This window comes from Chrysemys picta, chromosome 2 (genome assembly GCF_011386835.1).
Source record: "Chrysemys picta bellii isolate R12L10 chromosome 2, ASM1138683v2, whole genome shotgun sequence".
In the NCBI taxonomy this organism is placed as follows: Eukaryota; Metazoa; Chordata; order Testudines; family Emydidae; genus Chrysemys; species Chrysemys picta.
In genome coordinates this window covers 46,219,531-46,243,157 of record NC_088792.1, presented here as the reverse complement: position 1 = coordinate 46,243,157, position 23,627 = coordinate 46,219,531, and the positions used below count along the sequence as shown (strand labels likewise).

The 23,627-nt window shown below is 40.9% G+C and overlaps 1 protein-coding gene across 5 annotated transcripts in view; it reads right to left on the bottom strand.

The window, feature by feature from the left end:
- Nucleotides 1-23,627, bottom strand: part of CDK14 (cyclin dependent kinase 14) — a 484,579-nt gene that overhangs the window by 64,402 nt on the left and 396,550 nt on the right. For all 5 annotated transcript variants that reach the window (XM_065583048.1, XM_008169566.4, XM_065583049.1 and 2 more), the window contains one exon: nucleotides 20,427-20,575. In XM_065583048.1, coding sequence (XP_065439120.1) covers nucleotides 20,460-20,575 — 116 coding nt within the window. In that variant the 3' untranslated portion in view covers nucleotides 20,427-20,459. The remainder of the gene's footprint in view (nucleotides 1-20,426; nucleotides 20,576-23,627) is intronic.

Sequence of the window (23,627 nt, the reverse complement as noted above, 5' to 3'; positions counted from 1 at the left end):
CTCAATATTTATTCCACTCTATATGCATCCGAAGAAGTGGGCTGTAGTCCACGAAAGCTTATGCGCTAATAAATTTGTTAGTCTTTAAGGTGCTACAAGTACTCCTGTTCTTTTTGTTCCTGTGTTAACTCCCACAAGGTACTTTACATGTGACCAGCTCATGTGATACTAAAATCCACCTTATGCCTGTACTTTTCCACTAATTGTGCTGGGGGCTTTGTTTGGGACAATGAAGTTCCCTCCACATGGCAGAAGCTATAAAAGGCTCTGAAAACATCTCCATTTTGCTTCTTTCCTGCTCTGATCTCTAGACTATGGACTTATACTAATGGGCACATTCTAACCAAAGGACTGAGGACCTTCCAATCATTTGGAAACAACCAGAGACTTAACAAGCCAGCAATTTATTTCATCACCACCTCAAGCCTGATACAAGAACTTTGCAATTATTGTATGTATTTGATTCCTTTCACCAATTTAATCTCTTTTCTCTTCTAAATAAACCTTTAGATATTAGATACTAAAAGATTTGCAACAGCATGATTGTTGGTTAAAATCTAAGTCATATATTTACCTGGGTATGTGGCTGGTCCTTTGGGATCAGAAGAACCCTTTGTTTGATAAAATTGGTTTTAAATAATCATTCATCATTAAGTCTAATGTCTGGGTGTTGGAACAAGGTCTGGGATACCTAAGGAGACTGCATTTCTGACTTCTTGTTAGCCAGTGTGGTGAGATGAAGTTTACTTTTGTTGATAGTTTGGTATATCTTATGGAAGAATAACCACCAGTTTTGGGGTGTGTCTGTCCTATTTCTCAGCAGTTTGTCCTGAATCTTGTATTCTCAGTTGTGACCCACTGTGACCCACCCCCACATGGTGACAACTATGTCCTGCAATCTGTGGAACGCTGATCTTCTTTGGTGTGAAACCCTCTAGGGCTCTCAGAACCTCTGTGTCCTGGTGAAACAAACAATGCTGTGGCTAAGTGGTAGAAGCTTCTACTTCTGATATCAGATAAGCTGGCCTGGTGGCTGCTAGGAAGATGACTGATTATTGAGTTACAAAGATGCTGAATTTAGGATTTTAAATGGTTGTGAAGTGAAGCCCTGGAAAACTAAGTTGAGAATCCAAGTCCAACCCTTGAAAGCACAGAAGAGGTCTCAGCTTTCTAGCTGCCCTGAGGAAATGTGCCACATTCAGGTGATCTAATTAAAACAAAAAACTCGGGGCTAAAGCATGGACTCTTGGCATGCTGCCCAGTATGCCCATGGCCAGACTATCCTGAAGTGAACTGCAAGACTGATATGAATCATTATGGTGACATATTCCTTTCTCTCATATTCTACTTAACTGAGCATGGCCTAAAAGTGCATTCTTTCTGCAAAGTGAGAATGGGCATTCAATGCCACTGCCTCATGAGTCTTTCTCCTTGAATAATAACAAATTTCCACTTTGCGACTGTATGTTCTGGCCCATTTTCTCCATATTGGAATAGTTCTTATATATCCTGGAGAGAACGAGGTGTTGAAAAACCCTCCCGCATTAATGTATCCAGGGTAGCACTTCAGCACAGCACACTCTCTCTTACATTCCCCCTCTCACCAAAGACCTAGAGAATTTTTGAATTTGGATATAGTCTGGAGGCAGGCCCTGTTGATCGCAGACTGGTGATTTTCTATCCTGTTTTGTGCCAGAGGCTTAATTCTTTTGGAGATGACTACAGCAGAGTGGGAAACTGACTGCACCAATGCCAAGTTACTCTTCTGTTGGTTTATCTGCATTTTGTGAATGTCTGTGCTCTGGGGGACTCTATCTGTCAGATAAAGGATGGCATCTAGTAAAGTGAACTATGAGCAGAACTTAATCACCCAGGGCACCATAAAGAAGTCAATTAGGGGTGCCTAACATTGGTATTTGGAGGTCATATGTATGACGCTCAGGAACCTCCTGTGGGCCAGTCTACACTACAGAGCTATGTCAGTATAACTACATCGCTCAGGGGTGTGAAAAATCCACATCCATAAGTGACATAGTTATACTGACCTAACCCCCCATCTCACCCTTATGTAGACAGCTCTATGTCGGCGAGAGAGCTTCTTCTGACAGCATAGTTACTGCCTCTTGGGAAGGTGGATTAACTACACCGGTGGGAGAGCTCTCCCATTGGCATACAACGTCTTCATTAAAGTGCTACAGCTGCGCCGATTCAGCATTTTAAGTGTAGACTTGTCCTTAGTAAGATAAAGAAACCATCCTACAAGATGCTCATAAGAAAGCGAGCCCCTTCAGCCAGGATTTGATGCTCCAGGAGGAAGTGGGGGAGAGCCCCTGAAATGGATCAACAATGGAGTGATACCTACTGGCCACAGCCCCTTGATGAATGACAGTTGTGTGGAAAAGGAAGGACAGAGGATTAAAAAGAAGAAAATAGAAGTGAAGAAAGGAGTTGGAGGGAAAAGTGTAGAAACAGTTCATTGCTGGATTTCTGGTTAATGGAATTTTGTAGCCTTTCAACCAGTCCTATATTACCACATAGAAACTTACGCAGAGAGGTCAATTGACTTATATTTTGAACATGGTTACATTATTCGGATTAAAACATTTTCCATCAAAAACTGCAAACACTGCTTGAAAACATTCCCCTAGATCAGCATTTCTCAAATGTGGCCACCAGGGGCTTTTCTTGCAGCCACAGACTCCTGGATGGTGGTTGAGGGGTGGGGAGGAAAGCAGTGGCCCCTCCCCCGGGGTCACCAACAGGGGTTGGTCCCTGCCCCCTTCTGGAGCCATAAACACTGTAGGAGCCAGGCGACCAATGTGAGTTCCCCACCTTCCTGGGGGCGGTGGGGCTTGGGCTTTGGGCTTCAGCCCTGGGGTGGTAGATGGGCAGCAAGCTCTGTCCCCCAGCCACAGGGCTTCAGGCTCTGGCCCCAGACTCATCCCCACCCCCCCAACCGCACCTGGCTCCCGCTGCATCCTCCAGCCCCCACTCATGCAGTAGGACCCCAGGCTCCAGGCCTGGACTCACCTCCCCCATCGCCCTGACCCCCGTTGCCTCCTTCACGCCCCATCCAGTCCCCATTGCCCCTGACCCTCCTGCCTCCTTACCCACCTCCCCATCCAGGAATTAATTTGTCCCCCAGCTTGCTGGGGATGAGGAAGTCTGGTGTGAAAAGTGACATTAACAAATATACAAACATCACTTTTCACAATAGCAGACTTACTAGCTAGCAAATCTTAAAAAAAAAAAAAATCAACCAAAAAAAAAGCAAGACAGGCAAAGCACTATTTGTAGACTAAAAGATGTATTGGAGCATAAGTTTTCGTGCATGCGTCTGACGAAGTGGGTATTCACCCACAAAAGCTTATGCTCCAATACATCTGTTAGTCTATAAGGTGCCACAGGACTCTTTGTTGCTTTTTACAGATCCAGACTAACACGGCTACCCCTCTGATACTTGACACCTTATTTGTGTTTCTATTCTATTTAGGTCCAGCAAAGAATAGGGACAACTGTACATTATTTTTATTACTGAGTCTGCAAAAAAACCCTACATAAATAAATTACAATGATTTGGACACGTATATGTGCATATTTGTTTGTTTTTCCTAAAGTTAATTAAGTATTTTAGGAAAAATTGTCAGAGTGGCCACCACTAAAAGTTGGTGGCTGCACTCTGAGGCCACCAAAAATTTTGTTGTGAGAACCCCTGCCCTAGACCATATTGCATTTATGAGCATGCACTGGGTTTACTTTATACAAAACAGTATAACACAAATGAAACAAAGTGCAAGTGCTTGTGCACACAGACCATGAGTCACTGTATTGGACGCTGGCGGTCATCGCTAAGCTCAGAGGGCACTGCTTAATCTCACAACACGTTGCATATGTGGCTTTGCATGTGCTGTTCAGTCTTTGTTGGAGCTCATTTCTGTCTGAGGGGTGATTCAGAAAGCTGGGTCACTTCATGAAATGAATGGTGTCAATTTCCAAAGACGGCTCAGAAATTTAAAAATGAATATGTGGAAATATGTGGACAAGTATGTAACATTCTTTGTTTCTGTCCTCACTGGGCTACCAAGGAGTCAATTAGGAATAATTAAGAATAGATAAATCAGCAGTTGTGGGAGCTTCAGACCCAACTGCAAGACTATCTTCCTGTGACCCGGAGGGGCAAAAGAAGTAGTGGATCACCAACCCTTTCCTTATTATTACTATTATTTATTTGTGGTAGCGTCTAGGAACCAAGATGATGTTAACTTAGCAGCACTGGCTGGGCCATTGCAAGACAGGACCTCTTGTAACAGAATCTCGCAATTGACACTCTCAAGCCAGGACCTCAGCAGATTCCAGCCTTCTCTGAAGGAGAAAAATTCTGGTAAAATTAAAGGGATTTATGGCTGAATTTTGTGGTGTGGTTCAGAAGATACTGGCTGGGCTACTTTTGCTTACTAGTCCAACCTTCGACTCGTGGGAGATACTAACTGTGAGGGATCTGGGAAATTCCATTTTCAGTAGGATGGTAAATGAATTTTTTGGTCCCTGATCATGGCCCAGGTAAAGGCTTTTCCATCTCTAGCTCCCATGTCTTTCATCCTCCTGCCTGTCCAGCTCTTGCAAGATGCAAAGAGTGTCTCTAATCACCCTGATACTCATACATGTGCCTCATAAAGTGCCCTACTCTCATAGCATACTTCCACAGGTTTATATGCTTTCTGGGTCTTTAGCCTTAAATCTGTCCCAACAGTTAATGCACCTGCCTATTTCCCAAATGGCTTTTCTCCTTCCCTGACAAAATTCTAACATTCTAGCTCCGCTCCCACCCCCAAATAAGTAATGTTATGTATTTTATTCAGACTCCCTAACATTTAAATATCTAAGCAAAGTAACAAAATAGATTTTCATACAATGATGATGCATCATGAACTCTTTCAAATAGACTTTAAATTTTTTATTCATTAAAAAAATAGTGTTATCCTGTAGGGCAGCGGTTCTTAACTGGGGCTCTGAGGCTCACTGGGGGGGCTGCGAAGCAAGGCCACTCAGAGTCCCAAGCCCTGGCACCATGCTGGGCAGAAGAGCCCCAGTTCCCTGAGCCCTGGAAGAAGCCACCCTGGGGGTCTAAAGCCCTGAGCCCCAGATCCCCAAGCCCCGGCAGAAGCTGCCAGGTGGGGCTGAAGCCCTGGCACCCGGGTAGAAGCCGCCCCATGGGGCAGAAGCTCGAAGCTCCCCGCCCTGTGGGGCAAAAGCCTCGACCCCCACTTCGCCATGTCCTGCGAGGCAGAAGCCCCTCTGTGGCTCAAGCCAGAGCCCTCCCCCCACAGCTGAAGTCTGAAGGTTCCATCATCCCAGGCCCCGGAGTTTCTATAGCATATCAGAGGGGAAGGGGTCCTCTGAAAGTAAAAGGTTGAGAACCCCTGCTCTAGAAAAGCCCTAGGTTGGTTTCTGATCCAGGCCTGCTTAGGCTACATCTACACTACGGGGGAGGGGGGGGTCGATTTAAGATACGCAAATTCAGCTATGCGAATAGCGTAGCTGAATTCGACGTATCGCAGCCGACTTACCCCGCTGTAGGAACGGCGGCAAAATCGACCTCTGCGGCTTCCCGTCGACGGCGCTTATTCCCACCTCCGCTGGTGGAGTAAGAGCGTCGATTCAGGGATCGATTGTCGCGTCCCAACGGGACGCGATAAACCGATCCCCGAGAGGTCGATTTCTACCCGCCGATTCAGGCTTCCACTTGTGCGGGGCATCTTGACAACAGCATTTTCAAATACAAATGATGGCAGATTGTTCTTGTTCTGCTGTTTTACGCACATGCCGAAAGAACTGGAATGGTTTAGTCAGCCATGGTTTTCCTCTGCTGGTTATTTTCTATCACAGAGACAAGGTGGGTGATAAAGAACATGATTCTAGCCCACCTTAATTGATCAGTCTTGTTAGAGTTGGTATGGCAACACCCATTTTTTCATGGTGTGCGCACACACACACACACACACACACACACACACACCTTCCTACTGTATTTTCCACTGCATGCATCTGATGAAGTGGGCTTTAGCCCATGAAAGCTTATGCTCTAAGGTGCCACAAGTACTCCTGTTCTTTTTGCTGATACAGACTAACATGGCTACCACTCTGAAACCTGTCACCTTTCAAGGAGCTAAATACAAGGTGGATCAAATTGTTTAGCATAAGTAGTTAGCACATATTTCAAGGGACATTTCAAGTTGAAGTGGCCCATTAACACCTCTGCTGTCCTAGGGGAGGAGGAGAGGTTAGTAGGTTATAGATCAGGAGTGACTAAACTGTGGTTCACAAGCCACATGTGGCTCTTTTACAGTTAAAGTACAGCCCGCAACACCCCCCACATTCTCTGCCTACCAAGCCGTAGGAGGGGGAGGGGAGAAAAATGTGGAGCTTCAGCCCGCAGCAGCGTGGTGGGGCTTGGAGCTTCTGCCCTGCAGGGAGGGGCATCTCAGGGCTTCAGCCCCATGGGGCACTTACCAGGGCTCGAGACTTCAGCCCTGCTCCTGCTGAAGCCCTGAGCCCTGGAAGAAGCTGCCCCGCAGGCCTGAAGGCTGGAGCTTTCCAGCCCCACGGGGCTAAAGCCCCAAGCTGCTCCCCTGCCACAAGGGGCAGAAGCCCCAAGCCCCCTGCCCTGCAGGGCAAATGCTTCAAGATCCCCCCCCATCCTGCCCCACAGAGCAGAAGCCCTCCCACAGGTGAAGCCCAGAGTCAACCCCGCAGCTGAAGCCTGGAGGGCCCCCCAATGCTGGGCCATGGGGGAAAGGCGGCTCCAAAAGAAAAGGTTGAGAACTCCTACTATAGGGAATTTACAGAATTACACAACATTGGCAAAATTCTCCCTTTAGGTCTGCACAGTGGATCTCGATTCCAATATTCTGCTCTCCTTATTGCACAGGCACAGATCTGAGATATATGCATGTACGGGGACATAGGCATGAGTACTGGAACTGGTTGCCACAGTGTGGACCAGAGAGGAAAACTTTGCACTAAAGTAATCATCTGAGAACTAGAAGATGCCTGTGTTTACAGTGACAGACAGAGAGTGGGAACATAGCTTAATGCTAAGCTTTTTATGCAGAACGCAAAATAGAAATCATCCATCTGCAGAGTTTTTCGACCAATATTTTTGTTACAAAAGTCTTTTAAAGAAATAAATTCTGATTCACATTAGTTTTAGGAAGGGAAATCCAACAGCTTGTGGTTAGTTGATAAAACAAGACATGGCTATTTCATTACTGTCATGGAAAAAAACTTGCTAAAGTATATAAAAAAGGAAAGCTCAAGTCAGAGAAATGTTGAAAAGATACACGTGAAGAGTCTTAATACTAAGCAAACATACCTCAGAATAAAAAAAAAAAATTAAACAGTGCTGTACATGACTTGCAACAACAAGCAAACTTGCTAGATACGTGTGTTTAAGATAAATGAGATCACATTCCTTGTCAAGAGAAGATATACCTTGCAATATAAGTTATTCAAAGACAGATTGCTGCTTTTAAACCAAGTTTACTCAGTCTAAAATGGTATTAGTGACTCCAAGTCGTTTTTGATAAACGATCCAATTCCATGCCCATGTAAGCCAATAGGTGCAGGGTTGAGTAGAAGTGTAGGCAATGGCATGTGCAATATTATTTTCTCATAGTTCAATGTACCATCATTTTTCAAAAATGTTACCTATGCAATTTAATTTTCCCTGTCATGCAATATATCTTATACACTTAGATACAGAATGATGAAACAATCAATGGCTAATAGCATTAATAGCCCAGGTTAATTTAACTCCCTATGACGAAGGTTCTGCCTGCAATTTTCAGTCACAGAATGTCTCAAACAACACTGAGTATTTTGTATGGCTGAGACTTAATATATGCATCCTATAAGTCAAAGGTAGCCAGGAGACCTTGCAGTTTTTCATTTAGATTTAATTTTAAATGAAAAAACATACAATTTTTTAAACCATAATTTTCAAAAAATCTTTACTTTCTAAGGGATTTTCTGGAAATGAAATTATATTGTGAAACTGAAAGTGTATTCTGATTTTATCCAATATGACTAACCAAAGATAAACATGAGCTGCGTTATAATGCAGTCTGCCATTGAGACAGATTTTTCACAACAGTAGCTTAAAAAAGATAAATCTTTGTGTCCAAAAACCCAAAACCATACCATACCATGTTTATAATAAATGTATTCTCTATCTACCGGGTTCTGCCGAACTGCTACAATTGCCCAGATAAACCATTTGAGAGTATGTCAGGTTTAATTAATACAACCTGACCTGATCATTTCCATAGCAAGGAAGAAAGAAGTTTGCATTCTTTAAATCCAGAGCTCAACCTGGAGATTATGCTAAATTGCTTCATTCATAGTCCACACTCCTCCGCACATGTCAGGAGGACAGCATTTGTCCCCGGTAGTGATAAACAAATTATACATGAAATCAATTCCACTTCACAATAATTTTCCCTATTGGGTATTATCTTTCCTCCTCTGCTCCCTCCAGTTAAGCTTGCATCCTGTAACTTGCTAATGAGCTGGGGGCTTTCTGTTCCAGGTGGCACCCCCTGCCTCGAAGTCATGACATTTCCCATTTCGAATGCTGCTGGCATTTTTCGACAGCTCCTGCTAACTAGCCTTTTTGACCCGCACTAAGAGGAACTCATCTGATCGAATCCTCTAACCTGCCAATCATTCCAACAAATGATCTTCACAGTCACTCCCAAGGCAGGGGGAAAAAAAAAGAAAGAAAGAAAAAGCTAGCGAGAGAATGAGGGAGTAGGCAAGCGAGCTGCCTCTGCAGCTACCTAATGAGAATACTTTAAGTCTCTGAGGCAGCTGAAACACTGAAAAACTGGTGGGAAAATTAGGGCAGAATTGAATGCCTAGCTCTATAATTACTGATTTCTTTCCATCCTGAGATCATTTTGAGAGCAAGACCTCTGAGATGTGCCATTTTCTAAAGAACACAAGTAAATTTTATCATATAAATAGAAAATATATGCATTTCCTCTGCCACCACCAATATGTGACCCTCATAATTCTGCTCTGCCAAATGACGTTCTTTTCAGAATTAAATAGGGGCTGTAAACTTATTAAATGAATATTTGCATCCAGGAATTATTAATTTTTTTTGGTCATGTGTAAGCCATAATTAGTATTTTAAAACCTAATTTAAATGCTGGCAATATTTACACCTCTGTTTTTAGGCACAAACATTTGTAAACAACAAATATAATTTGAACATAATCTATATGAAGTTTTGTGGGTTGAAACCAAGCATAGCAGTTATGACAATGAGTGATTTGTTTTGGTTTAGTTCATTTTACAGTGTGATAGATTAGCTAACTCTTGAATTATTCAAATGTATTAGGAGACCGGTTTAATTTTTTTTTGCTCTTATAGAATTTTAACATTAAATTTGTTCCAGATCAAGTTCAGTAGGTGGATAGTTCAGACTGAAATAACAGATTTAGGAAAAAAATACATAAACTAAGCAGTTACAGTGTTATACTAAGTAATGTAGTACATATTTTATGTAATAACAAATTCAAAACTTGTATTAAGGGATTATACAACAACATTATATGTTGTCTTTATACCATTACAACACATGTAATAATATTCGGCACATTCTAATGATATTGTTCCTCCCATTTATAGCAATTATGTCAACAGATATATTTGCAACAATTATAGTATATAATTAATAGCTCTCTACCATTACATAAAAATGATAATCCACAATTAAAAAAATCAAGACATGTATGTAGTCAAAATTATATTAAAACAACATTAGTCATTTATAACACCACCACAAAATTATAGAACTATAAGTCTTAAACCTCCACTTCTGAAGAAGAAGATGACACTGCTTCAGTGTTATCCTCCTCTGTTGTGCCAAGGTATTGGAGATTTTAATATTTTATTCTGAATTAGTCTGCTTTTTCCCCTGAGACCTTTAAGATTATTTTAATGACATGCAGCCACGGGAACAAAAGTCAGACTAAACTGTAAATTATGGGGCAGCGTAAACTCATGCAATTTGATCAATTGACTCTTAAAAATATTACTGCATTCATGGCCCAATTCTGCCCACAGCTGAGCACACTCAATTCCCATTAACTTCAGTGGGTGTTGCATGTACTTATCCAAGAACAGAATTTGGCTCTGGGGGGGTTTAGTTTCTTTGTTTCACAGTCTACCACCATAAACTATGCAACTGAAATATTGATACAAAGCTCTTGAAACCACTTATTCATAGAAACCATCCCAGTGCATACCGTTCAGAGGAGTTTACTGAAATAGATTTTTGTTTTATGATTTTGCTAAAGGTAAAATGTTTTATTAATTCTGAACACTGCAAATTATGCCTTACAGGCAATGACTCTTATTAGATTTGCTGTCTCTATAGGTTACAGGCCATGTGTCAGCACTAGAAGCTTCTTCTTTGTCTGGGAACCTAAGTTTCTCCCCTTCAGTGGTTCCACTTTTTCCCCATAGACAAAGCCTAACTGAGGAATCATGTGACAAAATAATCCTAAAGGAGAGATGACCATCCATGAGAGAATAGGATAGTTTAGAGCTTCTTTTGCTTCTCTTCCAGTCATTGTCATTTAGACATTGTCCTCTATGCATTCAAATGTCATCCCAGACTATCAGCCCACTTCAACTCAAACAGCCTTTTATGCCTAGACACTTCTTAGAGCATGAGCGGACCACAAAGACTGTCTAGTGGGAATCGGTTGCTATTCTAATATTAATAATACAATACAGTGCATTTGGGGCACACAAGATTCCATCTTCTGTATCCCAAATTCAAGAACAAACAAACATGAAATGAAAAGATGGATAAACAGTGTTAGCTGAGCATTTGTGTTACTGAAAATACCATCAATATCTTCAGAGATTAACTGCATTATCTGAGATTGCTAAATTAGAATCCTATACAGTGAAAATTACTTAAAACTACAGCTAAAAATGCTTAAGGGTAAATTATCAGAAGTGAACTAAAACATAAGCATCAGACTATACAAAGGTAGAAAAAAAATGCTATTTTCCCTTGACGCAGGTTCAACTTTAATATTAGTGATACTTCCTTCCTCATCTGGCGGCTGTGTAGCTGACCTGACTGTGAAACAATGCAACTCAAAATATACACCTACAAATATGCAACTACAAGTTCCAACAAAGAATAATACAGAATATACAATCACAATACAAAATTTATAGACCGTAGCCTGGCATATTTCAAAAGCTGGTCATGGCAAGTGATCTAGGTCAGTGCTTCTCAAAGTGGTGGTCCGCGGACCGGTGCCGGTCCACGAGCCATCGGCTGCCGGTCCGTGGCGAGTTTCCTCATAAGAGCGTCGAATAGAATAATAGTATGGCACTGGTCCCTGGCACATTGAAAAAAAAAATTGCTGGTCCCCCACATCAGATAGCTTGAGAAGCACTGGTCTAGGTAACAAGCCAAAGTGTGATCACAGTCTCCCATTCGGTCTTCCTCCTTGCCCCTTTTCCTTCATCCTCAACCCCTTCCCTGCCCCAGTGGGCCTTTTAAAGAAGCATCTTGCACTACTACTAAGCACTTGCCTCAGAATCCTGCCCACAGTTTGGGAAGCCCTTTTAATGTTATTTTAATCCGAAATTCTCTTCCCCAAAAATCTCTTCTGCCCCCTCTTCCAATGTAGTTCAGGACTTTAAAAAAATAAAAACATTTTTGCCCTCTTTGTGCAACCTGTGCCACATGTCATACGAATAGCTATCTTATACCTTTGCTGCTACTCTGAACCATCTTATTTGAACTGCTGCTTCTGCTCAGGGTCTATTTCTTACATGTAGAGGAGTATGTGCTTTCCTGGCCTTTCATGAATGGACCTGATTGGCCCACTGGGTCCAGTGTTTGAATGGCTCAATGAGACCATGTGAGAGGCTCCCACCAAGTGTGGATTTTTAAATGGATTCTTTAAGTGAATGGCTCACTTTGCATAATTTCATGTCAGTGGATTTCCAACTCCAAATGAGGATTTGATCCCCGAAATCCAAGGGAGTTGTGTACTCCAGTGTTTCTTGTAGTAAATATGACCAGCAATAACAAAATCCATGTTAGAGTAGAATACACTTTGGACACAATTCAGAAAGCACTTAAACATGTGCTTAAGTAACACTGAGTACATAGGGCTGATATGGAAAGCCTTTCCGTGGCATATAGGTCCCCTTGGCCGCTGCTCCATCTGCAGTTGGCTAGCACAAATCCTACATGAGACTGAAAGATAGCCTAGTGCTGACCTGCTACATGATGGATGAAAATTTCACCCTCTGAGCATATGCATGCTGGACATACTGGTCTCATTGCATTTGATGTGTTTGCATGGTGGGCTTGAAGGCAGAGTTTGGTCTATAACTTCCATTTTACACAAATTAGAACAAAATAGCTTCAAGATGAGAATATAGTCCAATCCTGTGGCTTTCTTGGACAAATTGCTATGTGCATATCATTTAGGGTGTTTTCCATCAGCGTGACGGCCTTATCCTTTGATACTAACTAAAACACAGTAGGAATAGCCCCATAAAATCATTATTTTACTAACCTTCTAAAATTACGGCACTAAAAATGGTAAAAAAAAGACACAAAAACCTCTAGGATCCTGCAGTTCTCTTTGTGTACTCACTATTAATTTAATGTTTTACAAAATTAATGCCACAATTTCAATTCCAGTTAGTACTATTACTGGACTCAAACCCAAATTGCTTTCAGCTGCCCAACACAACTGCATCTTATTAGCCCTTTCACTAAAGACAATTTATGCAAATCCAGTATTTTCAGTTAAATAATTAAAATGGCCCTCAACATTCATGTATAAACATAATTTGGTAGTGAGAGATGCAAGAAAAATTAGGACTTTAAACACCCCCATCTTTAGTATGTAGGCTTCCATCTTTTCAGTTGGTGCAACACGAGTGCTTTTATACAACTATTTGAATCCAACTCTAAAAAAAAAAACCTTTATCTTTAAAATGGTTCCATCTACTGTGGTGTTACACTTCAGTGTTATTTTTTCTACAAAGACTTTGTTTTACATTGATCTTAGAAATTCTGGAAAGGATAAAATTCTATGTGGGGCTTTCAGCTTTTGATTAAATAAACAACTACAGAATCAAAGTCAAGTTAGCTAGTAAAGTAACTCAGCCCAGGAATTCCCTTTCATGCAGACCCTACTTCATTATAATTACTATAGTTTTATCTCCTGATGCTGCTCAGAACAGGAATTAGAACCACAGTATATAGCTTTCCAGAGTGATTTAGCAGTGATGGGACACAGTTGGTAGAGAAAAGCAAGGTGATGATGAATTAGAAAGACTTTTCAAAACAGACTGACTCATACACTGCTGGACTATAGCTTCCCCACAGCTCGAGTTAAAGAAAAGCTTTCAAAAATGATGTTCCTATACAGCAGTGCTGAAGAGGGTATCTTACACATTTTGTAAATGCTAAGGAGAAGAAAAAAATTGAAAATGAACATATTTGGCTTGATCTGTAATACACTTCTCACCAGACATAAAAACAAGCTACTAGATTGGAGAGAAGCATTTTTACAAAACATTTTTGTGTTTTTGGATATCTTTTTTAGCAATTAGCAGTTTTTGCCATTCTACTAGGAACTGTTGTCCATTAAGCTTTATTTTGTTTCACACAGCTGAGCTGACCTGAATGAGGATATAGCCTTTCTGATTGGCTGGGTTTATGTCACTTGCTGGCTTAAATGGACATAGAAGAAAGAATTCAGCATCCTGCAATTGAAATTCAGAATTGCTTGTATGCATGTGCCTGTGGAGAAGCAATACAAATAAAGACCACTTTTTGTTTTGTTCCAGTGAATTGTCAAGGAGATTTATAAAGCCAGGGGGATCTCATTATGGTAATACAGGTTAAATACTTTAAAAGCATATGGCGTTACCATCCTGAATTAAATTGTCCCTGCTGGCTCTAGGAGGCACACAATAATTGGTCAGAAACACATCTTTGTCTTTGTCCAGCCAATCGGAACTCAGGATATGAATTACTATATGAGAACATATCATACAATTTGATAACAGATAATGTTTTGTCTTTTCAATTACGATTTGATTTACCCTTTACTGGAGGAACAAGTTCTGGCCATAATTTTTACTGGCCAAAGGACAAACATGGCTCTGGAGTTTTTTGTGGCCCAGTCTGGTTATTATAGAAGCTGGAACGGCAGAGCTGTGTGCAACCACCAATTTTTGTTTTATAGGTATTGACATGTTTACTGCCCATTTAAAAAAAATGAAGAAAAATATTAGACATGAAAGAAAGATATTTTGCTTTCTCATGAACCCTCCTAAAACATTATGTTTGGTTGTAGTCAAGAGCTTTTATCATAGAGTTCTACTCACGGGCAACAAAGACTTTTCCCTGATATTACTCCCAGTGAAATTCTATGCCACTGCACATGTGCAGAATTCATGTCCCCTGCAGATTTTTTCTTCCAGCAGAAAATTCATTCTGCAGGGAAGGCACTACAATTACACCTTTCGTCTGCCGGGGCTGCTTTGGCTTCAGAGGAGAGGGCAGCTGGCTCAGCCAGCCATGGAGAGGGAGGGAAAGAAGCTGCCTTCCCCACAGCGCCTTGCCAGTGGGGTCAGATGAGGACAGGGCCGGCTCCAGGGTTTTGGCCGCCCCAAGAAGCCAAACAAAAAAAACCCCAAACAAACAAACAAACAAACAAACAAACAAACAAACAAACAAAAAAGCCGCGATCTGCGGCGGCAATTCAGCGGGAGGCCCTTCGCTCAGAGCAGGAGTGAGGGACTGTCCGCCGAATTGCCGCCGAACAGCTGGACAGGCCGCCCCTCTCCGAAGTGGCCGCCCCAAGCACGTGCTTGGTAAGCTGGTGCCTGGAGCTGGCCCTGGATGAGGAGGCACGGGATATGGGGGGAATGGACAGAGTGGGGTACACGGGGCTGCTGGGGGGGTCACATAGACTGGGGTTCAAAAGTGCTAGTTTGGGGGACAGACTGGGGCAGTGGCATAGGAGCTAGTGGAGTGACAGCATTGAGCCAAGGGTGAATGGTAGGGGGGTGCAGGGACACATGGGGACAGGGGGAGAGAGGGTGCAGGGATACATGGGGACAGGGGCAGATGTGTCTGACTGAATGGGAGAGGCTAAGGGTCTGTCAGGATCTGCATGAGAGAGGCTCCCCAACTCCCTAACAATCTCTCAACTCCCCTCCAAAAATCCCCACCCTGTTCCATATTTCTCCCACCCACACCCAACAACCCTTCAAGTTCACACCCAGGCTCCTTCTCAGCAATTGCTTCTCTCTCCCTCCGCTCCTCCATTACCCTTGACTCCCCCAAGGCTTTGCACTGCCTCTGAGGGGTGCGGGAAATACATTTCTGTATTGTAGCTTAAATGACTTATTTCTTAGAGTTCTGCATTAATATGCTTAATCTATTGGTCAAAAAACATTTCCTGAATCTTTTTTGTTGTCTGTATTGTTAAAGACATATTTGCTGACAGGTATTTTGAAATAAATTACCAAAATAATTGAAACTGACATGATTATATTATGTTATTTTGACAATTAAAATATGCAGAATTTTGAAGTTTTTAAAAATATTGTGCACAGAATTTTTAATTTTTTTGGCGCAGAATTTCTCCAGGAGTACTGATATGGAGCTCATTATTTGATATTTACTATTTTCCCCTCACTAGTGAACAATCTTCAAGTTGGTCTTTGATGATTTACTGTGCTGGTGTTCCAGGGGATGTATGCGGTCTGTCCAGTGCGCGCCAGGAGCAGCAGGACAACGTGCCACTCCCTGCTTTGGGTTCATGGCAATGCCATAATTTAGTCCACAGGGAGATCACATTTGTAGATGTCAAGAGTTCATATCTGGTGAGGTACCCTAAGTTTTAAAAAACTGCTCTCTCACCATTGTTTTGGGATGGTTGGCAGCTATGTAGCAGGCAGGCAGCATTACCACTGCTGTACTCCAAGGATAATAGTGCCTCTCTGGGATGCTGCGAATCCCTTCCCAGCCCCTGCTAACACCTCTGTTCCTTGCATTAATTTCTCAGGTGTGGTTAGCAGGAGATTTCTGAGGAAGAGTAACTGTGGAGGCAGGGGTACAGAGAGGAGCTAAGGGAGTAATCACTGAGGAGAAGGAGAACACATTCTCCCCCTCCCCCCCAAAGTCGGTCAACCAAGCTTCTGGGCCTGGTTTGAGGGGTATTTGTGCATTATGGGGAATTTTACATCATTTTTCTTTGCCATTTTCTATCACTCTTCAAAGAAGAAAACAAGCCAAGATTCATCAGTAACAAATCCAGCTGAATGGCAGAACCAACCCTGCTTAGTTATAACTCAGTAGTTTTAGGGAGACAAACAATTTAAAAATATTTCTTCTTTTCAGATGGTTGATGAGCAGAAAAATATTTTATATATTGTACATTTTAGGATCATCATTAGCTTCTAAGGCAGTGCCCATAGAAACAAAGAAGGTAATTCAAACCTCAGAGATTGTTTCAGACTCTCTGCAAACACAGACAGACCTCTGAATAAGCATAAAAGCATCTGTACTCCTGTCTACTTTGCTCTCATTTCCTTTTTATTTTGCTTCATTAGTGGCAGAAAAATCTCTCAAACATCTCAATCCCTTTCACTCCTTCTCAGTTTATATACCCTGAAAACTTCCAATTCTGCTCCAGGGTCTATGGAAGAAAGTAGATCTGGAGACGAGGAGAGACATTTACTATTCTTTCAAAGTGCTGCTTTCTACTCCTCTGTGCTCCTAATACTACTACTTACATAGCCCTTTTATATTTTCAGACATCTGCACAGACACTAGCCTACTCAATTCTTGCAAGAGCCCTATGGAAAAGGTAGGCTAGTACTATTATCTGCATTTTAGAGATGGAGAATTGAAGGCACAAATAGGTTAAATGCATTTCCCAGAATTACAGAGCAGGTCAGTGTCAGAAGACCTGAATTTGAATTTTAAGATTTCCAGATTCATTCATGAGATCACAGTGCTGCCAGCAAACTAACTTACACCCAAATTTTCAAAAGTGTGCATGTCTTTTGTACATACCTACCTCAGACTTTTGAAAACCATCATGTATATGCACATGTCAGGGATATTGTTCAAGAGTCATTGGAACAGGGCCATAAACTTGGGTCTCAGTCCTCCCAACTGAGGGCCCTATTACTGGTCTAGAGAGTCACTTCTTTTTATACCCATCCAGCCTACCCTATAGCCCAGGGATTAGGGCAAGTTTGCCTTTGTTACCACTTCCTCCCAGTTGGCTGTGTTCACCTGTTGTGCCTTGTATTATACTTAGATTGTAAACTCTCTGGGAAAGGGCCCATCCTTTTGTTCTGTGTTTGTACAGCACTTAGCGCAACAGGGGTCTGATCCATGATTAGGACCCCCAAGTGCTATTACAATACAAATAAATAATAATCAATTTGAAAGTGCATTGGGATCCTATGGAATGAAAGATGCTGTTCTGAACATATGTAAGATATTGTTCGTGAGTAGCAACCTCATCGTACATACATACATACACACACATATTATATATATATATACACACACACACACACACACATACAGGCTCGCTCTTTTTCTAGGGCTATATTTGGCCCACTGTATCTGTTTTGGTATGGAAAAAGAAACCACCTAACTCTGTTCATATAGGTATTGAAGAATGAGCAAAATTTCCTTCTTCCCATTATTTTAACAGCTTACTTTCACATATGAACTTATATTGCGAATTCTGTGTAAATTCTTGTTTGGAGGCAACAGAAATGAGATTCTGTACATAAGCTTCCAAACAAAAGGTATTCACCACAGATGGGGACATTCTAAATTTATTTTAGATGGGTGATATATCATGTTGAAACAGGCAAGGCTGAAGACATGTCTGCTGGGGCACAGCTCCAGGAAAAAAGTAGGGCTTTAGCTTGTCAATAAAGATGTAAACAGACTGCTCTGAGGCGGTCTCATTTCTGACATTAGAAAGTCTTAAATGCTTTGTTGGAGAAGAGCATGTGCAATAACTGGGACAGATTGCCAGAACTGAAATCTGATCGCGTCAGTTTTCAACAGTCACTGTTTACCCTGGAAACCACCGCCTTAACATTACAGGTTTTTACAAAATAGAATTGAACATAATTTTATAATGGTAGAGACTGCAGTTAGAATTTATTTGGGGTGTGTATCTGATAATGCGACATATACACATAGCTAACAAGATTTGTTTATTTTTCACAAAGAATATTAACAGTATGAATATGAGATTATAATATACATTGGGCTAATTTTATAGTGGGTGATACAGTAACGTTACCGTTTACCTCACTTCCCAGTAGCTCCCTGCTAATTTATTGATGTCAACAATATTAAACAGTAAAATATATTTTAACCTGCAAACAGAAAAGTGCAAGAGTAATGCCTCTTTCAAAAGACAATTCTTTTAAACAATGGACTAAATTTTGAAGTGACATAAGGCCAATATGAGATATGCTTTGGGTGCTCCATAAATTAGTAAGAAAATAAATGTAATTGTTGCCTAAATTGTGCTGATAATAGAATCAAAGAACTGTAGGACTAGAAGGGACTTCAATAGTTCATCTAGTCCAGTCCCCTGCACTCAAGACAGGACTAAGTAATAACTAGACCATCCCTGACAGGCGTTTGTGTAACCTGTTCTTAAAAACCTCCAGAGATGAAGATTCCACAATCTCCCTAGGCAATTTGTTCCAGTGCTTAGCCACCCTGTCAGTTAGGAAGTTTTTCCTGATGTCCACCTAAACCTCCCCTTGCTGCAGTTTAATCCCCATTGCTTCTTGCCCTATCCTCAGAGGTTAAGGGGAACAATTTTTCACCCTCCTCCTTGTAACAATCTTTTATGTCCTTGGAAACTGTTATATGTCTCTTAGTCTTCTCTTCTCCAGACTAAACAAACCCAGTTTTTCCAATCTTTCTTCACAGTTCATGTTTTCTAGACCTTTAATAATTTTTGTTTCTCTCCTCCTGACTTTCTCCATATCTTTCCTGAAATGTGGCACCCAGAACTGGACATACTACTCCAGTTGAGGCCTTATCAGTGTGGAGTAGAGTGGAAGAATTACTTCTCGTGTCTTGCTTACAACACTCCTGCTGATACATCCCAGATGTCGCTATGAAAAAAAGATGTCTAACTGCATTTAGATATTACAGGCACAAAAGACATCCTAGGAGGTGCAAGTGGAAAAGGGGATGTTGGTGGTCTAAAAGAGTGTGTGTCAAAGGGAGGAAAGCCCTGCTAAGCCTATAATGTAGTAATAATGCAAACAGACAAAAAGTAATTAGTAGGTCCATACAAAATATATAACAGGCATCCACCTATTTTAACCTACTCTGACAACATGGCAGACATCCCCTACAGCCCAAAAACATACAGGTCTCCACAATGCTGTTAGAAAGTCTGATGCCATAACAAGCAGCATTTCAACACTGAAATATGTTTTAGATCTTATGATTGAAGAGCTGTGGGCTCAAATTGAATCCATGCAAGACCAAAGGGATAATGGTAAAAAAGGAGATTTATTCATAGGAGCCAGCCAAGATCATTCCCTCCATCAAGGGCATTGGCCCTCCATTTGCCATGGTGGTAAACTCTGGATAGGATTCTTAGTCTTATTGAACTCATCACTAGTCTCTCAACCCATATCTAATAGCAAAAACGACATGCAATGCCTACTTTCATCAATACCTCACCAGAAGTCAGTTACTCCCTCTAGGTACCAGCTTGTAATGACCGCTGTCGGCTATATCAGCAAGGAGTTTCCTATTGGCTTCTGCAACATTCCCAACATGTCAGTCACAATATTTCAGCCCACCTCTTCACTGTGTCTGGGACTAACAACTATCTTAGGGTACGTCTACACTACCCACCGGATCGGCGGGTAGTGATTGATCCATCGGGGATTGATTTATCGCATATAGTGTAGACGTGATAAATTGATCCCCAATCGCTCTCCCATCGACTGCTGAACTCCAGCTCGGTGAGAGGTGGAAGCAAAGTCGACAGGGGAGCCGCAGCAATCGACCCCATGCCGTGAGGACGCGAGGTAAGTCGAACTAAGATGCGTCAACTTCAGCTATGCTATTCTCGTAGCTGAAGTTGCGTATCCTTGGTTGATCCCTCCCCCCCCTAGTGTAGACCAGGCCCCTCTCATGCAAAATCCAAGCTCAGATTTACACACATGCACTTAATTCCTTTTTTTTATTTTTTAAGTTGTTTTTTTTTTTGCACCTCTAAAGCACAATTTAATCCAATGCTGTATTCAAAGAAATTCTTTCTGATAAGCATTCTTACCTGCATTCTCCGTAGTGAGTCTAAGTATTCTCCTCAGTGCTTGCTGTTTGATAGACCTTTGCCATAACTATTGTTTTTCCCAAAGACTCTCATGCTTTCTCCAACCTCTAGTTGTAATCTTACATTCGGTACCGTAAAAATAGAAGACACTGTGGAAAAAGTGACAATTCAGAATCTTAATTATTTTGTTTTATGATAAATGTATTGCTTTAAAAAGATTCAGCTAAATGCTGTGGCAGACATTGAAATAAGGAATAAGCTTTGTGCTACTTCTAAATTATTTTAAAAAATCTTCAGTGGGAAGGAAGTAGGATTGTTTATGGGGGAGGTTGTTATGTGAGCATACAACGTTGTCAGACATCTTGTAAAGAGTTGTGTTTTCAGATTTTTTGGGGTTTTTTTTGTTTTTGCTCACTCTGGTCCCATCTGTGATTCATTTTTTCCTATTACTTTTGAAGTTTCTCCTGTGTAACCTTTAGAAATGTACCAGAATTTCTAAAAATAAGACAGGACATTCAATAATCTGACTTCATGTCTTCCAGCTTCAAAACTCTGCTGCCTGTGGAACTGAGCCTCTGCATTTGCCTTCCCTCCATTGCAAAAGAACAGAACAGAACCACAGTGTTAGAGACCATTAAAGTGGTTTAAAAATATCCAGTGAATATTTAAAAGCAAACCAAATATCTCTACATAATGCAGGTCCACTCTATCAGATCTGTAGCTGAGCCACTGGAGAAATCTGTATCAAGCTTGCAAGGTGATGGCAGGAAAGTTTGTGTATGGAACTAATTATTAATGGCCATGATAATATTAATGATGAATGTCAAAATACAAATGGTGAAGGGTTCACAATGATGATCAAGAAACCTAGTTCCAATTACAGGTTTCAGAGTAGCAGCCGTGTTAGTCTGTATCCGCAAAAAGAACAGGAGTACTTGTGGCACCTTAGAGACTAACAAATTTATTAGAGCATAAGCTTTCGTGGGCTACAGCCCACTTCTTTGGATGCATAGAATGGAACATATATTGAGGAGATATATATACACACATACAGAGAGCATGAACAGGTGGGAGTTGTCTTACCAACTCTGAGAGGCCAATTAAGTAAGTGAAAAAAAACTTTTGAAGTGATAATCAAGATAGCCCAGTACAGACAGTTTGATAAGAAGTGTGAGAATACTTACAAGGGGAGACAGATTCAATGTTTGTAATGGCTCAGCCATTCCCAGTCCTTATTCAATCCTGAGTTGATTGTATCTAGTTTGCATATCAATTCCAGCTCAGCAGTCTCTTGTTGGAGTCTGTTTTTGAAGTTTTTCTGTTGTAAGATAGCCACCCGCAGGTCTGTCATTGAATGACCAGACAGGTTAAAGTGTTCTCCATACCATCAGGGGCTCGTTCACCTGCACATCTACCAATGTGATATATGCCATCATGTGCCAGCAATGCCCCTCTGCCATGTACATTGGCCAAACCAGACAGTCTCTACGCAAAAGAATTAATGGACACAAATCTGACATCAGGAATCATAATACTCAAAAACCAGTGGGAGAACACTTTAACCTGTCTGGTCATTCAATGACAGACCTGCGGGTGGCTATCTTACAACAGAAAAACTTCAAAAACAGACTCCAACAAGAGACTGCTGAGCTGGAATTGATATGCAAACTAGATACAATCAACTCAGGATTGAATAAGGACTGGGAATGGCTGAGCCATTACAAACATTGAATCTATCTCCCCTTGTAAGTATTCTCACACTTCTTATCAACCTGTCTGTAAGGTAAGACAACTCCCACCTGTTCATGCTCTCTGTATGTGTGTATATATATCTCCTCAATATATGTTCCAGTCTATGCATCCGAAGAAGTGGGATGTAGCCCACGAAAGCTTATGCTCTAATAAATTTGTTAGTCTCTAAGGTGCCACAAGTACTCCTGTTCTTTTTGCTAGTTCCAATTAGAATCCCTCAGACTGGATTCTTTCTTTTTTGCAAGCATTAGCACCTGTGTATTAGGCTATTAGGCATAAAAAAAATCTATTATGTGCCCCTGTGAGATTGAGAGAACAAAATTACAGGTGCACATTTAGAGGTTATATTACAATTGGTTGTATAAAATTAAATGAAATTGTGAGTCTTTATACTCACTAAAAACCTTCATCGGTTTTTTTGTCCAATGGATACTAGTGCAGCTAATAGGTGTTAGGGTCACCACATTATTTTTGTACATTTAAAAGATTCAGCGACTGTATTTATTTTATGGAGATTGTATTTCACTATTATAATACATAGTCTTGTAATTATTATCTCTGTTGTATAGTACTCATACTAAAATTTATTTTGGGTGTTTCTGTGGTCTTTTTTAAAATAAGAAGGTGTGTTATAAATTACTTGCACATATTTATGCATGGAAATGCTTATGAGCTTATTTAAGTAGGAAAGAGTGAGGGAAATTACTTTATGGAAAATGAAATCTGGCATAGTTAGTACAAGTATTTAGTTTCTATATTACAGCTCAAGTCTGGGGTTCTTGGAAGACTGTGATATCTCAGGTATTGTACTGTATTTCCAGAGTAACCCAGCGTGGAATGATTAGGTTGGTCTCAAAGCATCATTGTTCAAGTTCATTTGTTCTTTACACTTCTAGTCAGCTGAACTGTTCCCTTTTTGGATGAATTTTGTAACAGCATTATAAAATTCACTATTCCTATGTCTTTTTTGAAATTTTATACACTGAAAGTGAAGATTGCAGTGTAGGTTAGGTAGAGTTAGTTGGAAAATGGAATTCCCATCCCATCCAAAACTTTTTTCATTCTGAATCACAACAAAAAGTCAAAATTTCAACATTTCTCATGGAATGTCAATTCCAAAAAGTTCACATTTCAAAACATCATAATATTTCAATGAAATAATGTTGAATCATTTCATTTCAAAAACGTCAAAATGGTTTGTTTCAGTTATAGCAAAACATTACAATAAAGTATAAATTCTATGTTAAAATTATATCATAAAAGTTAAAATGTTGATATGATTTGTTGACACTTATTCTATAAAAAGTTCATTGAAACTACACTTTTCCACATAATGTTTTGATTCAGATGAAACTCCAATTTCTGATGGAAAAGTGTTTCCGTCAAAATTCCTTCTAGTGGTAGGGATTCCTTTCCCCTCTCACACAATTGTGATTCTCCACAGACTTT